Consider the following 25089-nt stretch of genomic DNA (forward strand, 5'->3'; position numbering starts at 1 on the left):
TTGAGGCAGAAGCCCCCCTGGGGAGCTGGCACTCAGGTTCAGCTACAGGAGAGGGTGAGAAGTAGGCATTAGACACACATGGTGATGGTGTACAGAGGTCACCAACGCCACCGAGCCGCACACTTAACAATGATTAGAATGGGGGCTGGAGAGGTGGCTCAGCGGTTAGAGCACTGGCTGCTCTCCCAGAGGACCTGGGTTCCATTCTCAGCACTTACAAGGTGGCTCACAGCTGTCCATAACCCTAGGGAATTAATTCATTGACCTCTTCTGGCCTCCACGAGCACCAGACACACATGGTACACAAGCACACATGCAAGCAAAACCTTCATACACATGAAACAAAAACTTTGATAAGAATGATAAAGTTATGAAGCTTGCTGTGTGTTTGTCACAGAAAAGCACGGGATCCATTTGAATACTGCTTAAAAATGCCTGGGAGAGGCTGAGTAACTGTCTGTAACCAAGAAGCTGAAGGCTGTACACTGTTGAGTACTGGGAGAAGCCTGAAGGCTGCACACTGCTGAGTGCCGGGAGAAGCCTGAAGGCTGCACACTGTTCAGTGCTGGGAGAAGCCTGAAGGCTGTGCACTGTTGAGTGCCAGGAGAAGCCTGAAGGCTGCACACTGTTGAGTGCTGAGAGAAGCCTGAAGGCTGCGCACTGTTGAGTGCTGAGAGAAGCCTGAAGGCTGTGCACTGTTGAGTGCTGAGAGAAGCCTGAAGGCTGTGCACTGTTGAGTGCCGGGCTGACCACTCACCCCGCCTCCTCCTGAGCCACCATCAGGTTAAAGTACTTTAAGTTTCAGGGTCAGATAATATTAGTGAAGCATCCTTTCCTAGAGGTCTCCTCATAAGACCGGATAAAAGTCCCTTTTAAGGGGGTGGGGAGTCCACATAACCTTTCTCAGGCCGTTGCCTCTGGCCCTCTCTTTCTATAACAAACATGACCTTCTGTGCTAACTAGAATAAGACAGTGTCTTTGGTAAGTTTCTGACGTGGGGCCTCGGCAGCTTCCTTAGCTCTCTGCGGAAACTGAGTCTGTGCTGGAGGCCACTCCCCCCAGGCAGTTTCCAGGGGACAGAGTGGGGTTGGCAGTAACATTGGTAACTCAGGCCAGGTTGGGGGGGGTGGCATGCGGCCACTAGGTGGCAGCACTGTGGGGGCTTCCAGCACACTTCTAAGTACCTGCAAAGATGTCACACAAGAAGACAGAGGGCATTTCACTGACCCCTCAGGCCTGAACAACAGGGACATGTGCACAGCACTGCACAAGTACCCAGGGAATAAACCGCCCTGTAGCCCCAGACATCAGTTATCAGCTAGCAGTCACTGAACACTGTCATGAGTCTTAGGTGGACCATCTCTTTTTGTCCCCACACCATCCTATCAGGGCAGCTGTTATTTTGACCAGAGACTGAGGTTCTAGCCCTAAAGGTTGGCCGGGAGTGATGCCGGCAGGGTGGTGCTGCTGGCCCGCTCAGCCTTCTCTCTCGCCCTTGTATACGAGCGAGCATTCCTCGGGAACCGCTGAGGGCTGGCCTACTGCCTTGACAGCCTTAGAGTCACGTTTAGAAGGTTTGCAAGAGAGTCTAACACCATTTACAAAATAAGTCACCCTGTGTGTAAATGCTACAGAGGCTGTCAAAGGTGAAGCTCGTGGAAGTGTGTGCTTCAGAGCCATGTGGACGTGAATCTCCATCCTGACTCCCTCGTGCCAGAGACCTCAGATCCAACTCAGTCTCCAGGCTTCAAGGCCCAAAATTGAAAGGAAATAAAAGGGGGGGGGGTAACCAAGAGGTCTGTAACCACTGCCTCAAAGGGTTGTTACACAGACTAAATGAGAACACTCAAGTGCACCCGAGGTTGCTTAATTTTCCTTCTTCTCTTGGAGGAAACAGAACTCTGTAGCTATGAAGAGTCAGTTTTCACCGTTCTCAGGTTGCCTAAGAGCGCAGCAGAGGCAGAATGCAGGGGCCTCATGAAATGATGCTCCTGTCTCTGTTCTTCTAAGAGAGAACCAGGACGTACGGAGCAGGTTACAAGCTCCGTGATGACCGCCTGCCTGGACCCTCACAGTTGCTTAGTCCTTACAACAGCTCTTCAGAACACTTAGCCCAGGGGGTTGCCGCCCTCCGTCCGCACAGAGACTCAGGACACGCCACAGGCACACCACACAGCCAGCATTCCTTCCACTCTCCTCCAGCACTGCTACGCAGACACTGACCTGAACTAGGTAATCCCTAGGTAAGAGAGGGAGTCGGACATGCTCCATCAGCTTTGCCATGTGGTCTAAGCGAGTCTCCTTCTCATAATTGATCCATGAAATCACAGCTTCAAACACCTAGGAAGAAAAGAGAAAACTTGCTAAGAGCTGCCTCCACTCAGACACCTGGGAGGAAAACAAAATTGCCAGGCGTCCACACAGGCAGTTCGTCTAAGACTTGATGTTTAGGACAAAACAAAAGTCAAAAAAGCTGTGAATACTAGCTGGCCTATCAGAGAGCATGCGTGTTGAATGCTAAGCCTGCTACCCCAGGTGTGCAGTCATCACGGCTCACACTAAAGTCGGTTCTGACCGTCACTAAAGGGTACAGCTGCACACTGCAAATTGTAAACCATGACATGGAAAGAGTCCCAAAAGGACCAGAAGGCTTCAGCATGTGGTTTCTTTCCTCCCCGATTTATTTCCCAGGTAATACAGAACGAAGGCAGTAAGATTGCCCTGTGCCTAACACTGGCCGTGGCGACAAAAGGGACATAGAATGCCAGAGAACAGAACACCCTCCTTGGACTTCTCCGTCGAGGAAAGACTTGACTTCTGTGCAAATCAAAGCTGGGAAGCCTGGAACGGAAAGGAGGGACTATGCTTTACTTTGCACGGGGGTTGACTCCAAATTCAAACTCCACGCCATCACGCACACACAGACTGGCAAAATCCAGACCTGAGGAGGATGAACCAACCAGCAATCTTGAAATGAAGACGTACAGTTTTGTAGGACAGAGGGGATGTGGCGAAGCCAACAAAAATGAAAAAATGAACAAAGTCTCTGGTCAAAAAATAAAACCTACCCCTTCTAGAGTGAAAGCTAAAAGGCTCACTTAATGGGCAAGAACACGTGTCCAAGTGTCCGCTGCAATCCTCCTGTAGTGGGATTTTTAAAAAGAAGGACCTGAAGACCACTGAGGAAACAGTGGTTTTTGCTGTTAAGGAGACTAAAACATGGGCTGGAGAGATGGCTCAGCGGTTAAGAGCGCTTGTTCTCGCAAAGAACCCAGGCAGGTTCAGTGCTTAGCACCCACATGGCAGCTCACAGCCCTCCATAACTCTAACTCCAAGGATCTGATACCCTGTCTATAATTAATCAAATTCTACACTTACCGTGTTTATTTCACTGTTTTACACACTCTACCTCAATAGCAAACAGTGTTACTTTCAAAATACAGTAACAGATCATAGCAGAGTAAATAAAAATCAGAGCCAAGAGCATGTGGCTACTGTAGGGAGTACAAGACAGACTCTTCCGTAAAGAGATCCACGGCCTGGTTAAGTGTGGGAGAATGACAGAATTGAGAAAGCTATTTTTGCCAGCACCACCAGTAACTGACTCAGTGGGTGCTAACATCAGAAGCTGTCTAGGAACAAGAATCTCATTCTCAGTGCAGCATTCTCTCTGACAGATACAGCTTCAGACAAGGATCAAGTTTATTAAATTTACTGCCAGTAACACAACAAACCTACTGGTTTTTTGTTTGTTTGTTTGTTTGTTTTTTTCATTTTTGTTTGGTTGCTTGCTTTTGTTTTTTGAGGCAGGGTCTCTCTGTGCAGTCCTGGCTGTCCCGAGTAGACCAGGCTGGTCTTGAACTACAGAGACCCTCCCACCTCTGCCTCCCGAGTGCTGGGATTAAAAGCATGCACCACCACACCCAGTCATCAAACCTGCATTTTTATTAAAGTTTCTGATTTGTGTGTCATTCTCACAATGCAGTAACCACAGAGGCCAGAGGAGGGCATCGTCTCCCCGGGACTGTAGTTATTATAAGCCACCAGCTGAATGCTGGAATTTGAACTTGGGTCCTCTGCAAGAGCAGTCAGTGCTCTTAACCACTGAGCCATCTCTTCAGCCAAGAATTTCATTTTTAAAAACAGATCAGAGCAGAACTAATGGGCAGCATACTGTGCAGGTGTTTTTTTCATTTCTGAATGCAATAAGCTATATATTAATTAACCATAAACAGACGAATATCATAGAAATCCTCCTTGCATATCTTAAAAGGCATAAGATCAATAGAGTTTTGTCCCTTAGACACAGCCGTGTTTCCTGGTACGTAATAGTCACTCAAATGCTCTTGTCAGCGAGGGGCCGGATGACTGAGTTCAGAGGAAGCCTGACGAGGATGGGACACTTGGCTGGGCTGAAGTGAAAAGCCAGGCCGGGGAGGAGGGGCTGGAATCTTGGTGGGTAGCATAGAGTCAGAGTCTGACAGAGAAGCCTGGCTTATTCAGGGATGTGGTGGGCTGTCGCCACGCTGCCTGGCTTGGACGCTGTCCACACCTCCTCCTTTCCGTGTTATCTGTGAACTCCTACAGGATTGAGAAGTCTGCTGTCTGACTCCTTCCCCATGGAGTGTGATACCAGGTGACTGGGTGACAGAGCCTGGCTGAGGAATGGACTTGAGGCCTCAGTAGGTAGAGTAGGCTGACGGATCACCGTTTTCCCCCACCAACCAGCCTAATCTTTGCTTTAAAGGTGAAAACGCAAGGGCCACTCATCCAACGCTGGGATATTTTACTTTAGCTCTCCTTTGGTTGGACCAGCCTAACCGGCTCTGCTCAGCTGCACTGTTAATCTGCTCAGCTGTGAAAGCCACAGCCAGTAACAGCACCAACTCCACAGGGCCTACCCAAGACCACACGTCTCTTCCACTTGGGCTTCATGCTTGAAAACAAACAAGCAAGTGGACGTGCAGAGAGCTTCAGCCCTGAGTGGACTGGAAGTCATCCCCAATGGCTCTTCCCTCAGAGACGCCATTCTCCTGACTGACCTCTTGCGACAAGCCAGCGAGTCAAGGCTCCTGAACTCCATAGACTTAGCCAAGCCAGAACTGGAAAGAGGCAGAAGTGTGCTCCCCCCAAACCCACCTGTGATTTCCCATTTGTTTTTCCCGTTAGTCCCAGCTGCCTCTCAAGCGTCTACCAGGCCTGGGTTGGCAAAGTACAGCCCACAGGCCAAATCCAGCCTGCACCTGTTTTGCAAATGAAATTTTGCTGGAACAGCGCCACGTTGGCTCAGACTCTCCAGGCTGCTTCCTACACAGCAGCAGAGATGAGAAACAACACAGCACAGGCCCTGAAATGCCAGAAACTTGTACTCAGGGAAATCTACAGCTATCTCGGAGCTCCAGCCATGGGACGGGGTAACGCTTACTCGGTGACAAAATTTCCATGGGTTCCTCTGCTGCTCACGCTTGGGGTCTCGCTCTCAAAGAAACAGGGTCATTCCCTCACTGACATGTGCTGCTGAACCAGTTTCTTGGATGCTATAAGGGCAAAAGAAATGAGGCAAAGTTTTTACTGTTCTGGGCCCCTCAATCCTTGCGCATAAGCCGTGACTTGAGAGCACTGGCCAAACGGCTACCCACACCCTGGTCACACAGGCTGCCAAGTCCAACTGGATCTGAATGCCTCGGGTAAAGGGGGCTGGAGGACTGAGCGCCGATGCCAGCTTTCAGTGTGTAGCTTGAAAATCAAGAAGGGGGACCCCAGCAATAGGTGGGACAGGACTTTGGTAAAGTGTCCCTTGCAACAGGAATCGGAGGTGAAGCTCACTAAACAATGCCAAAGAAAAAGCTAGGCTCCTGCCCATGGACCCGGTTGCTGATTAGGACTGGAGGATTCTGATCAGGGACATCTTACAGGCATAAACTCATTTAATCCACACAAAATTTCCAAAGGAGGTATCACGATTCACGTGTTACAGATGACCAAACAGCCTTGGGGAGTGACAAGTTAGCAGACACCACACTGCCAGGGAGGAGACCCAGATGCAAACTCACCTCGAGCCCCAGACCCCTAGTTTGAGTGCTGGGCAAAGAGGTGCATCTCAGTCGCAGGCAGCTTAACCCTGTGCCGGCTGCAGAGCTGGAGGCCAGGTTCTTAAGTCTGGAATCCTAACTATAGCCATCCACACTGCCCGGGGACATCAACCCAGGGGAGGGACAGGGGTAAGGGCATTTGCCAAGTTTACTGGCACACTTTTAAATTGGGGGCTTCTGTATACAAGAATGGTCAGGTTTTGTTTCTTTCCTTAATTTTTTATTTTTTAAAATATTTTTAATGATTTATTTATTCTTATGTTAGTGCACTGCTGTTTTGCCTGCATATATGTCTGTGTGAGGGTGTCAGATCCCTGGAACTGGAGTTACAGACAGTTGTGAGCTGCCATGTGAGTGCTAGGAATTGAACTTGGGTCCTCTGGAAGAGCAGCCAGTGCTCTTAACTGCTGAGCCATCTCTCCAGTCCTTGATTTTTTTAATTAAAATATATTTACATCACTTTCCAGCTTCCCTTTCTTCCATGCAAACCCTCCCATATTCCCCTCCTACCTCTCAAACTCATGGCCCCTTTTAGTGCGTGCACACACACATGCACACACACACATACCCATACACAATCTACTGTGTCCATTTAGTGTTGCTTGCGTGTGTATGATTTCAGGGCTGACCTAAAGCATTGCATAGAATACAGCAGGATTCCCGAGCACCTTACAGAGCTTGCTGACAATATACCACGAGACAGCGTGCAAGGGAATGGTTTGGGAATGTACTTTTTATGTCTGTGCAAACATACAACCCTCAGTAGTGAGTTCTTGCCCCCTCCTTAACTCAGAGGCAAAGCCAGTGTGGATAACTGTAGGTGTTGGCAATCTTCCAGGTCCTGTGGCTCTCTCAATTGTTCGACTTGCTTTTCTTCACATTTTTTCTCATATGAAGGCGTTATACAACCCTTAAAGTCACTCTGCCCCATTAGTAGTTCAAGATTAATTTCCTACAAATCAAAACGACTCTGAGATTTCACCTTACATGTGTCAGAAAACTAAGATCAAAAGCATTGCTGATAGCTCGTGCTGGCAAGAATGTGAAGCAAGGCGGATGCTCCTCTCCTCTGCTGGTGGGAGTGCAAGCTTGTACAGCACTCTGAAAATCAAAATCAATTTTCTCAGAAAATTGGGAATCAATCTACCTCAAGACCTAGTGATATCACTCTTGGGCATATACCCAGAGGACACAGACCTCAGGGTACAGCAGGGATTCCAACAGCTCACCCTAGGCAGGGGAGTTCACCGGCTCAGTCACCGTGAAATAACGCCTTCATGGAGATCAAGCCCAGCCTCCCAGCCCCTGCAGCACCTGCAGGAGAATTGTCTGCCCGAGTCCCATGCCTGAGCCCAGGTCCTAAGAATTCAGATGGTAGAGCCTCTAGCACTGATGTCCCTGGGAGACAGCTCGTTTCTCCCAGGAACAAAGTATCACAATTAGACACTTGAAATGTATAATGCAGAGAAATATAACCTAGAGTACACGAAAACGTAAGTTTTAAGAAACCTAATCAATTTCTTTCTGATCCATGACTGAAATGAAAGCCACACCCCCTCAGTGTCTGTTCAGGGCCACCTATGAAAAGCCTCCGTTGTCTTAGGGTTTCCACTGTTGAGCTAATACACCACCAAGAGCTTCGGGAAGGGAAGGGTTAATTGCAATTTATAGCTGGTAGTCTCGCATCCAGGGAGGTCAGGGCAGGAACTCAAGGTAGGACCCCATAGGGTCACTGCTTACTGGCTTGCTCCCCATGGTTTGCTTAGTATGCTTTCTTATAGAACCTATGACCACGTGCCGAGGGATGGCATCACCCACAGTGAGCTGGGCCCTCCCACATCAATCATCAATCAAGATAATATGCCACAGCCTTGCGCACAGGCCAATGTAGTGGGGGCATTTTCTCAATTGGGGATATCTCCTATTGCTCACTACCTTACTTTTGGAGACAGGATCAATATCTTATTGAACCAGGAACTGCCCGCTTCAGCTAGAACGCTCAGCCAGTGAGTCTCCTGGGTCCTCCAGTCTCCTCTCCTCAGCACCAGGGTTATGAACACGCACTGGATGCTGGCCCAGCTCCAACACAGGTGTTTTGGTATCTGAGCACACGCCTGGACACGAGCACTTTACCCACTAAGCTGTCTCTCTAGCCTCAAGCAGCAGAAATTTTTAAAACAAAAAACAAATAGAGAGAGAGAGAGAGAGAGAGAGAGAGAGAGAGAGAGAGGAGAGAGAGATTAATACCCGCCTGCCCACTAGTACCCCTGCCCCCACCTCCACCCACTCCCCCCACCTCCATCCCGCACCTCTCCTCCACCCTACCCCCCACTTTCACACGCCTGCTCTTTTCTCTGAAGGAGTATTGAAATGAGTCCAGTCACCTGGCCTAGGACAGGTCCAGCCTCAGCCTGCCTCCCTCACTCCTACGGGGAACATCATTTGCGCATCCTCATGGTGTCAAGAACTGTGCACAGCTCTGAGATCACTGTGGTGCCCTTGTCTCTAGGCCACACCCATGGGAGAGCATCCCTGAACGGGTCCTGGGCCAGCACCACTAACGCTACCAGTGGCCACACTGGGAGTCTCAGCAGGATTCCTAACCGCGGCACTGACAGGATCTTCCAGTAAAATGGTATTTTCTGTGCTCTCGGCAATTCCGTGCGTGGTTCACTCCTTCCAAGAACGCCGCTGCAGGGTAAATGCTACGCCACCGCTACCCACTTGTACAGACGAAAGTGCTGAGCCTAGAAGGGTATCTTCTAGTCTCTTATTCAGCAAATTCTTTGTCTCCCACGAGCCTGGCATCAATCTAGAAAACAGCTCACACCTCTGACCACGTGGTGGACACATTCTAGCAGGACAGAAGTTGCTTGTGTTAGCAATTTATCAGCTCTGAAGAAGCGAGCTGTCTCGACCGGGCCCGTGCTGCATGTATTGGTCATTAACAGTAAAGCACCCATCTCCTCAGCTTCAGGAAAGGCAGGTGAAGTTTTTCCAACTTTAATGTCTGAAGCCTGGCTGTACTTTATAATGCATTCACAAGAACCTGTGAGCTACAGGCAAAAGAGTAAAAAGTATAGCTAGCTACCTTAACTGCTTCAGTGCAGATTTAGACAAGCCCAGGTTATGTAACTATGAACCCAGTTAAATTTCAACTTAATATCCCTAACATTACTTCAAATACATTTTTTAAAAAAAAAAACCCAACTATGAAACAAAATTGAAAGGAAAAGCTATTGTGTGTGCCAGACTTCACTTATCACATCCAGTGTAATTACAGGAAGGAGGAGCCATGAAATCTGGGGCACAATTTCCAAAGCACAAAGGATGGCAAACACTGTCAGAAGTTTTTGAGCTATTTAGCTCCCAGCAATGTTTAATCTACTAAGAAAAATAAAACTATGAGTTTTAGGGGTTGGGGAGGTGGCTCAATGGTTAAGAGCACCTTCCGCTCTTGCGTAAGACCTGGGATGGTCTCTCAGCGTCCACATGGCAGCTCACAACCATCTGTAACCCCAGTTCCAGGGAAGCCGGTGCCTTCTTCTGGCTTCCATAGGCACCGCATGCGCGTGGCACGCAGACATGCCTGTGAATCTCTGGTTTATTCCAGGCCAGCTGGGGTCACACAGTGAGAGACCTGGTCAGAAAAGGGGTGTGGAGGTGGGGGGCTAGTTAATAAGAAAATTTAGCTACAATTTTTTTTAAAACCCTACTATTTAAAAAAATATATATGGGCATGGGAGCTTTACCTGTATGTGTATCTGCCTGCCACGTGTGTCCCTGGAGCCTGTAAAGGCCAGAAGAGGACAGCAGACTCCTGGGAATGGGCGTTACAGATGGTTGTGATGGATCTGTGGGTGATGGGAACCAAACCCGGGTGCTCAGAAGAAACAGCCAGTGCTCTTAACTACGGAGCCCCCACACCCTCCTTTTTGATAAGCCTCGCTATCAAAGCAATTAAAGGACAGATAATATTTGTATTAGTAACTTTTCATGTCACTGTGGACAGATTCCTGAGAAGAAATGACTTACTGGAGGAATAACCTAGCTGGCTCACGGTCCGAGAGTAGGTCTGTCATGGAGGGGAAGGCACAGCAATAGGAACAGCGTGAAGCCGCCGTGGCAGGAGCATGGAGCTCCTCGTGGACATCTCCGTGGTCCAGGAAGCAGAGGGAAAGGAAGACTGGCACTCGGCTGGCATTCCCTCCTCCCCTTTGTGGTCAGTCTGGGATCCCAGCCCACAGGAAGATGCCACCCATAGTCAGGGTGTGTCTTCCCGCTCAACTAATCCTACCTGGGAAAAACCCTCCCAGACACATCCATATGTCTGGCCTCTCTCCAGGGTCAGCTCCACTCAGTATCTGCAGCTTCCCTCAGCCAGTGTCCTGCTTCTGGCGTCTACAGTTGGGGATCCCCATTGCAACCTTCTCAGCTTCCATTCGAAGCCTTCCCAGGTGTTCTCCAAGCTGGGAATCTGATCATGCTATTGGTGGCCTGGCCTTGGTAGCTTTCTGGAACTTTCCTCACTTTGATGTCTTGGGTGTCGCCAAGACCGGCCCCATGCAAGTGATGTCAAAGTCTGCTGCTGGCTCATGGTGCCACCTGGCCCCTTGGACAACAGCCACAGCCCACTGCACCTCTGTTGCAGAACCTGGGAAAAGCCTCTTCAGGTCATCCAGCTTGATTGGGTTGTCTTGGTTCAGGCATTCTCTTTCTGACATTGTTTGCTTTCAAACGCATATTTACTATTATACCCTGAAGCTTCCAATGGGTGAAGTAGTGCTCTTAAGGCAATTTCCTGCTGCCCCAATTGCAAAGTGTGGGAGGTGTGTCCTAAATGACACTAATCTTTTCTGCAGTTAGAGCTCTATGCCCACCCCTGCCTGGTCTGTGCTGTCTACATGTTCAGCTGCACCCATATTCCTTTCCTCTCCGGGCTACACATTTTCCACATATTTCTGCTCTCTCTCTCTCTCTCTCTCTCTCTCTCTCTCTCTCTCTCTCTCTCTCACACACACACACACACACACACACACACACGCTAAACCTAACTAAAAGCAGTGAGCAGCAGCCACACCACAGCCTGAATGTTTTGCTGTCCCGGAACTGCCTCCTCCCAACAACTTAGTCCGTTTCCTGTAAACTTAGTCTCACTCCCATGCTCAGGACACAAGCAGAAAGCAGCCAGATTCTTTGCCAGAATGGAACATGCATGTCTTACAACCTGGTTCCTCGTGCAGCCCTTTTGCCCCCTAAAATGTCAAGAGCACCTTTTTATTGTCTATATTTTCAGCATCAGCCTGGTTTCCTATATCCCCAAGAGAATGGCCCGCAGAGCCCGCTGGGCTAAACTCACGGTGTTCTAGGGGTATGCTAGCCTGAAGCTGTAATCTCCTTCACATCCCCCAGGCTGAGTAGTTCCAAAGCCCCGGCAACCCCAGGGTCGGGTTTATTGCAAGAATGACAGGTTTTCTTAGTACCAATTTTCTCTATTAGAGAAAATCTGTTCTTCGTTAGAGAACAAAATATCAGACCAGAGTCATTTAATAGGAAAGAGGTTCATTTGGCTACAGTCTCCCATCATGCGGGGGAAAACCACTGGTTCACAGCTCCACAGAACAGGGAGCAGAGAGTGAGGAAGGCTGATACAGCCTTTTCCACCAGCTTTTGTATTCAGTCTGGCACCCAGTCCCAGATGATGCCAGCCATATTCAGGGTAGATCTTCCTCTCAGCTATTCCTCCCAGGGAAGCCCTCACAGACATGCCCACGGATTAACACCCTAGGTGCTTCTTAATCTACTCAAGTAGATAAATCAACCATCACAATTCTCTTTAGGACAAGTGTCCCTAAATCTGAAAGCCCTTACAACATCCAGGGATGGTTCGTGCGCAGAATTTCATCAGTACATATACACACATTAAACTTGACTTTAAAAAGAGCGACTCCTCCCTAAGTACATGAAGCAATGAGAGCCACTATAAATTCATGTTTCCCTGCTACGGGAAAGACGCAGCTGACTTAGGAGCACACTTTAGCTGTCCATCACCATAGCCACTCAGCCACCTCGTCCCACAAGAACATATGCTAACATCATAACTTTGTCATATTGGTTTGCATCATCGTTCACAATGGGACCTCAAAATACAGAACTGTGGCAATTCTGTGGCCTTAGCAGAAGTGCCTGAAAAGGAAGCAGCCCCTGCATTGAACCACGGAGTATCCTCCAGGCTGATGGACTACATCTTCAGCGATTAGGAAGAGGCTGAAACGTCACCGATGCAGAGCCAAACTAACTTGGGCTGCCTTAGCCACTTTAGTTACCATTTACCGGAGCTGGAGAGATGACACAGCAGTTAAAAGCACCGGCTGCTCTTCCAGCGGACCATGGCTCAATTCCCTGCATGTGCTGACTCACAGCTGTCTATAACTGCAGTTCCAGTGACTCCGTTGCCCTCGCTGGCCTCCGCGGCCATTGCCTGCACACGGTGCACACATAGGAAGGCAGAACACCCCGACACATCAAATACACAAATCTTAAAAACTAAGCAAAATCAGCCACTTTGTGCCCAGCTCTGTGTGTCACCTAACACCCTTGTGACTCTTGAGTAAATTCTTCTGGAATACATAGACAGACCCCGAGCGTCTACCAACCCAAAGGCTAAGGATATTATCCGCTAGCCTCTGAGGCCTATGGTAGAAGTCCTCCCGCCTTGCTGCAACCCACCGACCTGATGTCCCCACCAATGTATTTGAAAAGTGTGGTGATTTATGGCTTTCTTTGTTTCGCTACTATAAATATTTTTAAAGACTTCAGTAAATTCCTCTGTTAGAACACAGTATTTGGGGCAACCGAGTCCGCGTTCCTGGGCCATGGCCGCTCATGTTTGGCTCCGGGGGGAAACCGTCTTCTTCCTTTTGTGGTCAGAGCTGTGCAGACAAACATCACTAACTGAGCACCTGGAGAACGGCGCTGGGTTTTTATCTGTCCCTTCCGGTCCTCACGCCAACTCCCAGAGGGAGGTGCTCTCGGTGTTATTTTATATTTAAGGAGAGTTCCTGGGGTCACGCAGACAGCAAGCAGAGACTGGGTTCAGAGACTGAATCCTGAGCCTGGTGGTTTCCAGGGTGCAGTGAAGCAGCTGGCCGGGAACAGCGCCCCCAGGCCTTCCACCCTGCCACCGCAAACAGACTCACTGCGCTTTCTGAGCAGGGCGAGCGTGCATGGATCCTAGAAAGCCATGCCCCAGAAGCAAGTTAGGGAAGAAATGTTTTAAATAAATGAAGGTTTACACACTCTACGTCATCGTCCACTGAGAGACGCCAAGGCAGGAACTCAAGCAGAACAGGAACCTGGAGGCAGGAGCTGATACAGAAGCCATGGAGTGGTGCTTTTCACTGGCTTGCTCCCCATGACTTGCTCAGCCTGCTTTCTTATAGAACCCAGGACCACCACACCTGGTGTAGCCCCATCCACAATGGGCAGGGCCCTCCCATGTCAATCACTAACTAAGAAAATGCCCTACAGACCTGCCTACAGCCAGATCTTATGGCATTTTCCCTATTGGGGTTCCCTCCTCTCAGATGACTCTAACTCATGTCAAGTTGACATAAACTAGTCAGCACAGCTCATATCTTTCAGCGGTGTCAATCTGGCAGCAAACATCCAGCCAGGATGATAAACAGGCTTAGCAAGAAGCACAAGTGTCCACACAGCTTCTGGGGCTACAGCAGGGAGAGCCTGTGGCCTGGCTGGAGGCAGTGCTCTCCCTGAAGGGGGTGTTTCTACGGTGCTGATGGCACCAGAGGCCCCCGAGCCCAGGGCAGCGTCTACTTTGCTGTCCTGGTCACCTGATGGATGTCCGGAGGAGCCACAGTTCTAAACACAGCTGTTCTCCTCAACCAAACTTTCCTCCAGACACGCACGCGCCTTCAGACAAACCACTGCAATATAAACTCCTCTGTAAGTATCTCTCCTTGAACGTTTCCTCAGGAAAGGGCCTGGCACTTGAATGCTGAGTGGACTAAGAGGATTTGGGAAGAAAACAATTTGAGACTCTCTGGGGATGAAGAAAATACCTGAGATGCGCTTCCCCAGCATCGAGAACTCAGCACTGCCTTGTGGGTAAGCCTATCTCAGAGCTAAGCACAACAGAGGAGGAGGCACACGGTGAGCGTCCTGAGATACAGAAGAACCAACCAACCCCACAGACAGGGAGGGTGGGGGTAACCTTGGCTAACGCTGGCTCTCTCCCGGCCACTAACTCACCCAGACGTCTTATAGAGGACATCATTCCACTCATCCCCACAACCTCCTGGAGGAATGTGTTGATGGGACTGGGGCTGATGCAGACAGTCAAAGTAGCTCTCCCAAGATCACACAGCTGATTTGTTAATAAACTAGAGACGCGGTGTGGCCCCTGCTGGCTAACACCTGGGGTTCATGTGATTTTTACCGCCCTAGACGCAAACTCCTGGAGCAAAGAAATTCTTCCTGATGCAGAAAGAATCTGATCTGCGCATTTCTTCTAGAACACGGGACAGCAGCAATGCCTGCACCCAGGGCTGCAACGCAGGCAGAAAGAACTAAAAAACAGAAGAAGGACTTGGTGCTGGGCATGGCCACCTGAGGGCTCAGTCATTATCTTAGCACCCAGACACTTCTTTAAAGGGGTCAGAGTGTAGCAGGCCTTACATTTGTTCAGGTTCGAAAAGATTCATGTTTTACCAGAAGGGCACAGTACCTTCTCTTCTGAAGAGACAGTCAGCTTGTCACTGGATATCAAGCTGCACACCTGGTCCAGACTTAAGCTCAGAAACTCTTCCCCCAGCATCACCTCCGGGAAGTGCTGCTCTGCTCCAAGACAAGAAGTTAGGACAACATTAGACCACGTCCAAGTTCCGTGAGCGACGATGCCACAGCAGCCACTGCTCCAAGACAAGAAGTTAGGACAACAACATTAGACCACGTCCAAGGTCCATGAGCAACGCCACAGCAGCCAGCAGGAGTAGAGGCTGGAGAAAGCTAGAGGGTGGGGAGAGACAGAGAAAAAGACAGCATCCCGGCTGGGGGGTGGGGGGGACTGGACTTTTAACTCAGAAGTGAAGGCACGGATCGTCCTGTGTTATCCTGGACAACAGGCAAAAGTGGGGCAGAGCGATCTGAGTTTGTATTTCGTCCACGCTCTGGAGACTGACAGCCTCGCAACAAAGCCTCACTGGAACCTGCTTACATAACGGAGCTCATTCGCTGTCCAGGCACAGCACAGTGCCCCCTGCAGCTAAGCCACATAAAAGTGGTTCAGAGTCTCTGGGAGTTCTCACAGGACATCAGCATTAGGAAGTCAGGAGGCAGCATGGCTCTTTCCAAACCTAGCCTGTTCTATCTAGTGAGTCTCTGACAGGGATGTCCGGCTTAGTGTTCATCCAGGTAACAACAAGTTGGCTACACGAACACGGGGAACTGTCCTCCGCAGCCAGCCTGGGCAGCTGTCAAGAGAAGGACAATCTGGGAACAGCTAAAGCAAGACAAATTCCACAGGCCTGGGGTCCACAGAAGAAAAGCACAAGAGACAGTTCTGGGCCATCATCCAGAGCGCTGTGTTCACTGAAAGGCTGCCCACTTCGGAAAGAAGGACCTAGGTGCAGGCCTGGCTTTGCCGTTTATGAGTTGTATTCTTGGGCCATCGGCATCATTTCTGTGGGTTTCATGATAAGAGCCCATGTGGAAGTGTTATGCCAGCGTTTCCGATGTCAGCTTACCCAGACGGCATTTTCCAGTTCGGGCAGCTCTGAGGCTCACGAGACCCTCCCGTTAGCTCTAGGTCTCCTTCCACTTCTGCTCCCTCACCACCCCCTCACCCCGTTCCCCCAGACTGACAGTCTCTTGGATAACTCTAACAGGATACACCCCCAGTTTCCCACTAGAGTTGCCCTGCCCAGTCTGGCAGATCTCTCAAATGAGATTTAGCATCCTCCAGCCCTAGAAGGCTTCTAAAAGACTGGTAAAGCTCTGTAATGCAAAAAAAAATTCGAGGGGCTGGAGAGATGGCTCAGTGGTTAAGAGCATTGCCTGCTCTTCCAAAGGTCCTGAGTTCAATTCCCAGCAACCACATGGTGGCTCACAACCATCTGTAATGAGGTCTGGTGTCCTCTTCTGGCCTGCAAGCATACACACAGACAGACTATTGTATACATAATAAATAAATAAATATTTAAAAAAAAATTCGAGCATATTAAATCCCTCTCACATTTGTTGCCTTCTAAAGAGTTGAAAAGGAACTTATTCAAATCATTAGTATTTTTAATGTGTGTGTGTGTGCTTTTGTGTATGTGTGTGTGTGTGTGTATGTGTGTATGTACCTGAATGAACGTATGTGTGTCATATGTATGCAGAAGACCATAAAGGTCAGAAGAGGGCATCAGATCCCTGGGACTAGATAGACTGTAAATCAGTTGTGAGCCGCCATGTGGGTGCTGACAACCCACCCCAGGTCCTCCGCCAGTACAGTAAGTGCTCTTAACCACTGAGCTACCAAGCCTCTGCTCAAATCATTTCTTACAAAACTTATTTCTAATTTTAGATTGAGAAAATGTCAGGCCTAGCAAGCACCTAGCGAATTCCTCCCTTCGTCTGGGTTACCCAAAGGTTAATATTTTATTCTTAGATAGGGATTTATGAACTTTTTTTCTTTTTTTCCTCCTGGGTAGAAAGTAGCGCTGGTCAGCCTGATGACATCACTGTGGGTGTGACTGCCTACCATGGTGCTCAGTGACATTCCCCAGGACAAACCTGGACATCAGACTCTTGGCCAAGGGGGCAGCTGTCAGTCTTGATCCTCTGAGCCTTTGGCTCTTAGGTTTCAGGGAAGACTTACAAGCTCACACCGCTGTCCTCTGGCTGTCCATGTTTAGCTCGGTTGCCAAAACATGACGGACGGAAAACGAAAAGAGTGAAGAGGCCAGGAGGTAAAGAAGCAAATGTGTGCGGAGAAAACTCCCTACGGAACCTGAGGCCAGAAGTACCTGGGCTTGGGGGCGGTTCCCACTGCGTGTTCTTCATGGCTGGGGAGACAAGCCTGAAGGCCCCAAGATCAATGACGGCAGAAAACAGCCCTGAGGACTGCTGTGGGTTGTCAGCCTAGGTCCCTCCCTGCTGCAGTGGGCTGCTTCTTTACCCTCCGAAAGCCCCCTTAGAAGGCCATGCGCCACGTGGTGTCTGGTGGGGCGGGGCACCAAAGGGAGTGAGGAACAGTGGATTCAGGGACCCAGGAGAAATGCCAAGGATGAGAAAAAGCGTCCAGGATGATGGCTATAACTGCTTGTGGCCACCCCTGAGCCCGAGAGGACTGGACATGATGCCAACGCAAGGCCTTTATACTGGCTCTACGCAGAGTCTCAGGAGACAGGTCAGCACAGATCTCTTCACGAAACTGAAGGTGTTTATGCTCAAGATGAAACTGAATTCTCATGGAGCAAGAGATGCACTTGTGTTTACAGACCAGAAAGCAACACATGATTCCTGGCAGCAAACCAAGAACGCTGGAGGGTTCCAAAGGAAAGTGATTCGTGCCCGCGGTAACAGCACCGCATCTCGTGCCAAGATTGGAAGCAACTTTCTTCTAAGGGCCACAGAGCCTGCGTGATGCTGCTCCCCTTGAGGCCTTAAAATAAGAAGGGGGGAGAAATAAGTACACTTGAAAGAGGAAAGGGAAGGGAAGGGGAGGGAAGGGAAAGGGAAGGGAAAGGAAAGGAAAAAGAGAGGGGTAGAAATAGAAGAGGAGAAAAGGATGGGGAGCAAAGGGGGGAGTGGGGAGTACCCTATTTCTCTATGCAGTCTGAGGAGACATTAGCCACAGTCTTTGGCCCCGAGTCACCTTCTGTAAGCCACACTTTAGAACAATGGGCTTAAGAGACATGAGGGTGGTTCAGAGGTTAGAGCACTGACTTCGGCAGAGGACCCAGCACCCACAGGGTAGCTCACAACAATCTGCACCTCCAGTTCCAAGGGACCTGATGCCCTCTTCTGGCCGCTGTGGGCACTGCCTGCATGTGCTGCACAGATGGACATGCAGGCAAACAGAGTCACAATATGTTTTAATTTTTTTTTTTTAGATTTATTGATTTATTATGTATACAATATTCTGTCTGTGTGTATGCCTGAAGGCCAGAAGAGGGCACCAACCTCATCACAGATGGTTGTGAGCCACCATGTGGTTGCTGGGAATTGAACTCAGGACCTTTGGAAGAGCAGGCAATGCTCTTAACCTCTGAGCCATCTCCTCAGCCCATATGTTTTAATTTTTAAAAAGAAACAAGATTTTAAAAAAATCAAGAACGATTTGTGGCACCAAACTGAGCTTCCTGGGAAGAAGGGCGTCCCCAAAAGACTGTGGACCTGAGTTAACCCATCTGCATGCCCCCCAGAAGCACCCACTCTGCCTTCTGCAGGTGTTTAACAGCTGCTCAATTTTTCTTTGTTTTGTTTTGAATTAGGTATATTTTATATATATATTTTTTATTTTGGTACTTTGGATATTGTAGATTTCATTGTTGTTGCTGTTGGTGGTTGTTTTCTGATGTCATTTTGACACAGGTCCTTGCTATATTTCCCAGGTTGGCCATTCTCTCAATCCTCCTGTCTCAGGTTCCCAAGGGCAGGCATGCACAGCTACACCGGCCCCTTTAATGTATTGATGCAGGATGTAGCAAAGAACCTCGGCTAAGAGAAGGCCTCATGGTCACTTTTTCCAGACTTTGAGCTCATCATTGAACTAGGTCTTACTTGAGGCTCAAAAACAATAATGTATATTAGTCTAAGCAGCACATTAGAAATGAAGTTTATCAGCCTGTTCCCCACCACAGAGTCTGGCTGCGGACAGCCCGGCTCTGACAGGGATGCCTGTCCACAGCTGTGGGGCACCCTCTGAGATGGTGGGGTGGTGGTCCTGAAAGATCTCAGACATCAAATTTAATTCCACTGAATTCAGCAAACTCTATAATCATGTGAGCATTCAGTCTTCCAAGGCTACTGTTTTCTCGGCTCTTAAAAGAATGGCTCATAAAAGAGTTGTGAGCCTTAAAAGAAGCAAATATCCGAAACTTGCATTTGCTGAGAATCTAGCACTAGGTCAGCATATGATGTTCCAAACGCGGTTTCTTCAAACATGAAGCAAACCAAGGCGATGCCTACAAACAGGCTTGCTGGCCCCAAACAATCCCAGCCTGAAGCTGATGGCCTGACCGTTAGGTTTACTTGATCTCTCCAGCTTCCTTCTCCTGTTGATTCTAACGTGCTGATTACAGAGGACCATGGGCTGAGGACTGGGACTGAATGGTCCCTCTCGAAGAGGCACCTCAAGTATAGAAACAGCAGAATCGTGGGGAAATAATAGAGAATTGTGCAGAAAACACTGAGCACAGTCTAGCAGGGCCCCAGGCTGTTTCAGTCATCCAGTGACACACACTACATGTGGCAGACCATGTTGTTCGAGGGAGATGCCACAGCCACAGTCTAGTGGAGCTCCGGGCTCTGCTTCATTCATCCAGCCACACACCACATACGGGGCCCCTTGTCATCCGAGGGAGATGCCAGAGAGAGCTAGGTCTTGGAGAGGCACTCATACAGAGATAGTGTCCTGTGACCATGGCCCAGCCCAGAGAGGGTGGCCCTCTAATAATACATTACAACCTTCATTGTCATTTGTTTCCTATTTCCCTAGAAGGAATAACAGGAAGGAATTAACATAATCACCTAGCCATCATTATAAAGAACCAGCCCTTACTACCAATAACAAACACTGTTTGAATCCCAAGTGCTGGTGATGAAACCATTTGTGTGTGTCTGTCCATTTGCATGAGAATTTGTGGACAAGAGAGAGTCTCCATGTAACTTGCAGACTTCCCCCATGCCAAGCAACACAAGGCGTTTACCTCAGGGTCGACAGGGCTTTCTCTGGGGGCATGGTTGGCCAGAGAAGGTTGAGTGAGGTGTTTCCTAATTCTAGCTAACACTGCACTGGGAAAAAAAAATGTGTGCATATATATATATATATATATATATATCTCACATATATTTATATTATTATATCATATTATGTGCAATATTGCTATGTGTGTGTGTGTGTATATATATATATATATATATATATATATATATATATATATATATATAGAGAGAGAGAGAGAGAGAGAGAGAGAGTAATTTAATTTTCTCCAAAGCCCTAACAAAGTGAATACCAATCTCTCCACATCAGAGACAGAAGGAACAGAAGAATAAAGCCTGTGTCTCCTACTCAAGTTCACACAACAGTAAATGTGAAGCCAGACTTTGAAAGCAAGACTGTCTGATTGCAGGAAAACACACTCTGGGAGTGCCTTGGCCTGGAGAGATGGCATGGAGGCCAAGAACACTTGACTGCTCCTCCAGAAGGCCTGGTTCAGTTCCCAGCCCCCGCACGGCAGTTCACAACTGTTCGTAACTCCAGTTCCTGGGATCTGATGCCCTCTTCTGGCCCCCATGGGCACTGCTTTATTGAATGAGGTCTTTCCACAGTGTGGGGTCTGGTGAACCCATGAGGGCAGCTGCAAATCTGCCTCATCAGAGCCAACCTCTCAGGACCCAGCCCTCTTGTTGTGTCTGCAGTTACTATCATGATCCCACCATGTCCTTTAGGATGGCTTAGGACTCTGGCTTGGAGCCACTTCCCCAGTGAGCTCCAAGCCCAGCCTTTTCTCTTAATGGGATAAAATTAACCAGACCTTTGCTCTGGACCAACTGAGCTCCGAGCTCAGGATAAAGAAACTCATAACCCATCTGTGACTTCTTTGACTTATGGAGGTGACGTGAACCCGCAAACTCCAGGACCTGTGAGGAAAGCCTATGAGCTGAGCTACTGGGCACAGTCTCTGGATTCTCTGGGAATCCTGGCTGACCCCAAAGGGCTCGAGAAGAATCGAAGCACGTGGGGAAAGGAGACTTTAAAGGGACTGCCAAGGTGCTCCCAACCTTGCCTGCCCCCACCCCACTCCCCAGCCCGCTCAGTTCCTTATTGTCCTGTTTCTGAAGAGCAGAGGTCAGCTTTCCTGAGTCAGGATTTGATTTTTCAGCCCTGCTGCACCTCTGCTCCAAGGAAAAATGGAGGCTTCCACAGGGAAGCAATAGAGTCCACCCTGACCTCTTCCCAGAAGAGGCAGAGAGTCACGTGCCCTCAGACTCCAAATATTCTTCCGCCTTCCCCACAGACGGTAGGAAATCTCCATGTAGTCTATGTTCCCTCCAAGTCATACATATACGCTCCTCTTACTCTTTCAAGTGTACACACACATGTACGCACACACACACATGTACACACATACATGCACACACACACACACACACTGCCATGGGTTCTTTAAAACTGCCCAGTCGTCCATGCTATTGGGGCACTGGGTCTGGGTCACAGCAAGTGTTCAGAACAGTAAAAGCCCCTGCCACCACCCTCACCTTCTCCTCATACCACATTGGGTGTAGCCAGTCACAAGAAGGTCTCACTGGGCCAGGGATTCACTTTTTTAAGTGCTTTGCAAAACTTTTCTGCCCTTGATTTAATTACTTCATTCCACCAATGACCTAATCAATCAAAACTCGGGGGACATTTCTCCTCATGAGCACATGAAATTAAATGGCTTTTCCATCTGTGGCTGGAGGGTTTCAGCCCAGCTTTGGCAGGTTGATGTAAACAACATACCGAAAGAATTTTAATTGCCATTGCCTTAATGAGGCCCCATTAAAATCCCCTAAACAGCTCTGCTGATGGCCCAGGCACATGGCCCTCTAACTCCCAAACAACAAAGTCCTCATAACCTGGCCCTGACCTCTGAGGTTAAAGATTAAGCAGTCAGCCACAATTACGAGGGATAAGAAACAGGGTGTGCAAAACTCGACCGTTTCCAGCCTCCAGCGAGCCACAAGGACTGGGGCGCTGTCAGCTGAGGGCAGAGATCTAAGCAGTCAACTTGTAAGTGTAGACCTGCTCTCCTCCCAAGCAGAGCAAACACGACAACATCGGGGCAAAAGTCACAGCACATCACCCTGTGAGTAAAACCGGACCCGGAGGAAGCAGGAAAGACTGCCCAGCTGCAAGAGCCGGGGTCGTTCCAAACAGGAAACCAGACAGACTGCTGAATAGAGGCAGTGCTTCCCAACACGTGCGCGCACACACACAGACACACACACGCACGCACGCACACACGTACACACACATGCACACACACACAGACACACACACTCACGCAAACACAGACACGCACGCACGTGCACACACACACGCACGCACGCGCACACGCACACACACACGGAGTTCTCCTATCACCTGGAAGGATGGAGACTAATGAGAAAACAAGAGCTGGCTTTTTTCTTTTCCTTCTTTTTCTTTTAAAAGGAGAAAAACTTGACAGTATCTATCTGTCCGTGTACACAGAATTGGAAATCCCACACACACTAGACCAGCACTTACTGCAATACTCAGGGCCCACGCACACTAGGCCAGCACCGCTATACTAAGGCCCACACACACTAGGCCAGCACTGCTATACACAGGGCCCACGCACTGCTCAGGGCCCACATGCACTAGACCAGCACCACTATGCTCAAGGCTCATGCACATTAGGCCAGCGTTTACTACTGTGCTCAGGGCCCACGCACACTAGGCCAGCAGCGCTATGCTCAGGGCCACGCACACTAGGCCAGCACTGCGATACTCAGGGCCCAGCACACTAGGCCAGCACTGTGATACTCAGGGCCCAGCACACTAGGCCAGCACTGCTATACACAGGGCCCAGCACACTAGGCCAGCACCACTATGCTCAGGGCCCACACGCACTAGGCCAGCACCACTGTGCTCTACCTCCAGCCACACCAGTTTAAATGTACATTTTCTCTGATCCCATTAGGCTGCTGAGATTATATCCTTCCAAGTGCACTCCAAAAGACTAGGCATAAGAAATGCAGACAAGGCTGCAACCTGAGTTCAATCCCAAGACCATGCAGAGTCAGAAGAAAACTGACTCCCATGACTTGCCCTCTAACCTCTGCATGACCATGGATACAGGAACCCCCACCCAAAATAAAATAATTGTAAAAAGATTTAATGCTCCCTGAAGTATATTCTATAAAAGTAAAACTGGAAGCATTAATATCCATCAACAGAATACTAATCAAGTATGGCGTGCTCATATCACACACACACACACATACATACATACACACACATCATACACACACATACATACACACATACATACACATACACACACATCATACACACACACATACACACCTACATACATACACACACACACATCATACACACACACATACACATTAAAATGAACAGCCTTAAGAATCTAGACATGATTCTAAGTTTTTCTATTAGGTCAAATAAAAGTATAATAGGTAGGGGCTGGCGTGGTGATTCATGAGTCAAGAGCACCGGATGCTCTTCCAGAGGACTTGGGTCAGTACCCGGTACCCACACAATGGCTCACAACTGCCTGTAACTCCTGTTCCAGGGGATCTAATGCCCTCCTCTGGCCTCCATTGGCACCAAGCACACACATGGTACACAGACATACATCCAAACGCATAAAAAATAAGATGTTAAAAATTTTAAAGTATGCTGGGCAGTGGTGGTGCACGCCTTTAATCCCAGCACTCGGGAGGCAGAGGCAGGTGGATCTCTGTGAGTTCGAGGCCAGCCTGGTCTACAAAGGGAGTTCTAGGGCAGGCTCCAAAGCTACAGAGAAACCCTGTCTCGAAAAATCAAAAAAAAAAAAAATTTAAAGTACAGTGTGTGCAGAATGCATCTGTGTCCATTAAAACACATATTCTTACGTCCTATAGCAATACCCAATATTCTCCCCTGACCCTCTCAGAGAAGGCAGGAGACTGGCGAGCTTTCATACCTTCACTTTTGGGCAGACAGGAAGATAACCTGCTTCATATAATAGTATATATCTTAACAAGTTTAGTGCAATGGTATGGAAATATAACTGTGGATACGGGAAGCTGCCAGAACCTACTAAGGAGGTTTATAACCTTGGAAATATTTTTTATGTGCATGAGTGTTTGCCAGCATGTATGCCAATGCACCACGTGACTGCCTCGTACCCTTGAAAGTCAAAGATAAGGCGGCATCAGAGCCCCGGAACTGGAGTCAGAGGTGGCTGAGAGCCGCCATGTGGGTGCCGGAAACAGAACCTGGGTCCTCTGGAAGGGCTGCCAGTGCTCTTTAATCACTGAGCCATCTCTCCAGCCCGTGAAACACATACATCCAATGAAAGAGATCCTGCTGGATCCAAGAGGAGCACACGAAGGCCCTGCCTGGGCCTCCCTCTGGTGGAACCGTTCGCTCTCATGGTCTTTCAGCCAGTCTGTTTTCCCGGAATGATCAGCGACGGGTTTTGTATTAAAGTTGAAATAGGAACAAAGTGTTGGGGGAAAAACAGCATTTGTTGTAAAAGCAAGAGTTTAGGGACAAGCTGGGGGAGCCCTGACTCTGGGGCTCCCTTAGGGCAGCAGATGGATCTGTCATGGGGGACCCAGAGCACGGTCTCAGGGGTGTCAGCTACAGGACATCTCCTGCCCCTCATCCCCCACGATCCTGAAAACAGTACAGTGTATCATCCCCTCCACAGAGGAGACAGGCCAGAGTCACTCAGCCCCAAGCGTTGACTCCTGGATCTGACCCAAAGGGTTTCCTAGAAATGTTGGCTTGGAAATACCTCGTAATGCAAGGCAGATTCCCTTCGAGAAGGCACATGACTGTAAGCCTGACACAGTTCCTTGTATGTGACCCTAGGAGCATTCACAGTGGAACAAAGAGAAGTGAAAGGCCTGGCTGGAGAAGCAGGGATAGCTGAGCGCACCAAGCCCCACCAGAGGCCAGAGGTGAAAGATCAAGGAGATGAAGCAGGCCCACACCAGTCAAAGAGGACAGACACAGCCATCCTTCTCA

At 49.0% G+C, this 25089-nt stretch overlaps 1 protein-coding gene across 1 annotated transcript in view; it reads right to left on the bottom strand.

Moving 5' to 3' along the window:
* Positions 1-25089, bottom strand: part of Klhl3 (kelch like family member 3) — a 115070-nt gene that overhangs the window by 32967 nt on the left and 57014 nt on the right. Inside the window, exons 7-8 of the mRNA XM_057787487.1 lie at positions 14839-14948; positions 2224-2340 (exon numbers count right to left, since the gene is read on the bottom strand). Of these exons, the coding sequence (XP_057643470.1) occupies positions 2224-2340; positions 14839-14948 (227 nt within the window). The remainder of the gene's footprint in view (positions 1-2223; positions 2341-14838; positions 14949-25089) is intronic.

Source organism: Chionomys nivalis, chromosome 13 (assembly GCF_950005125.1).
Source record: "Chionomys nivalis chromosome 13, mChiNiv1.1, whole genome shotgun sequence".
NCBI lineage: Eukaryota > Metazoa > Chordata > Mammalia > Rodentia > Cricetidae > Chionomys > Chionomys nivalis.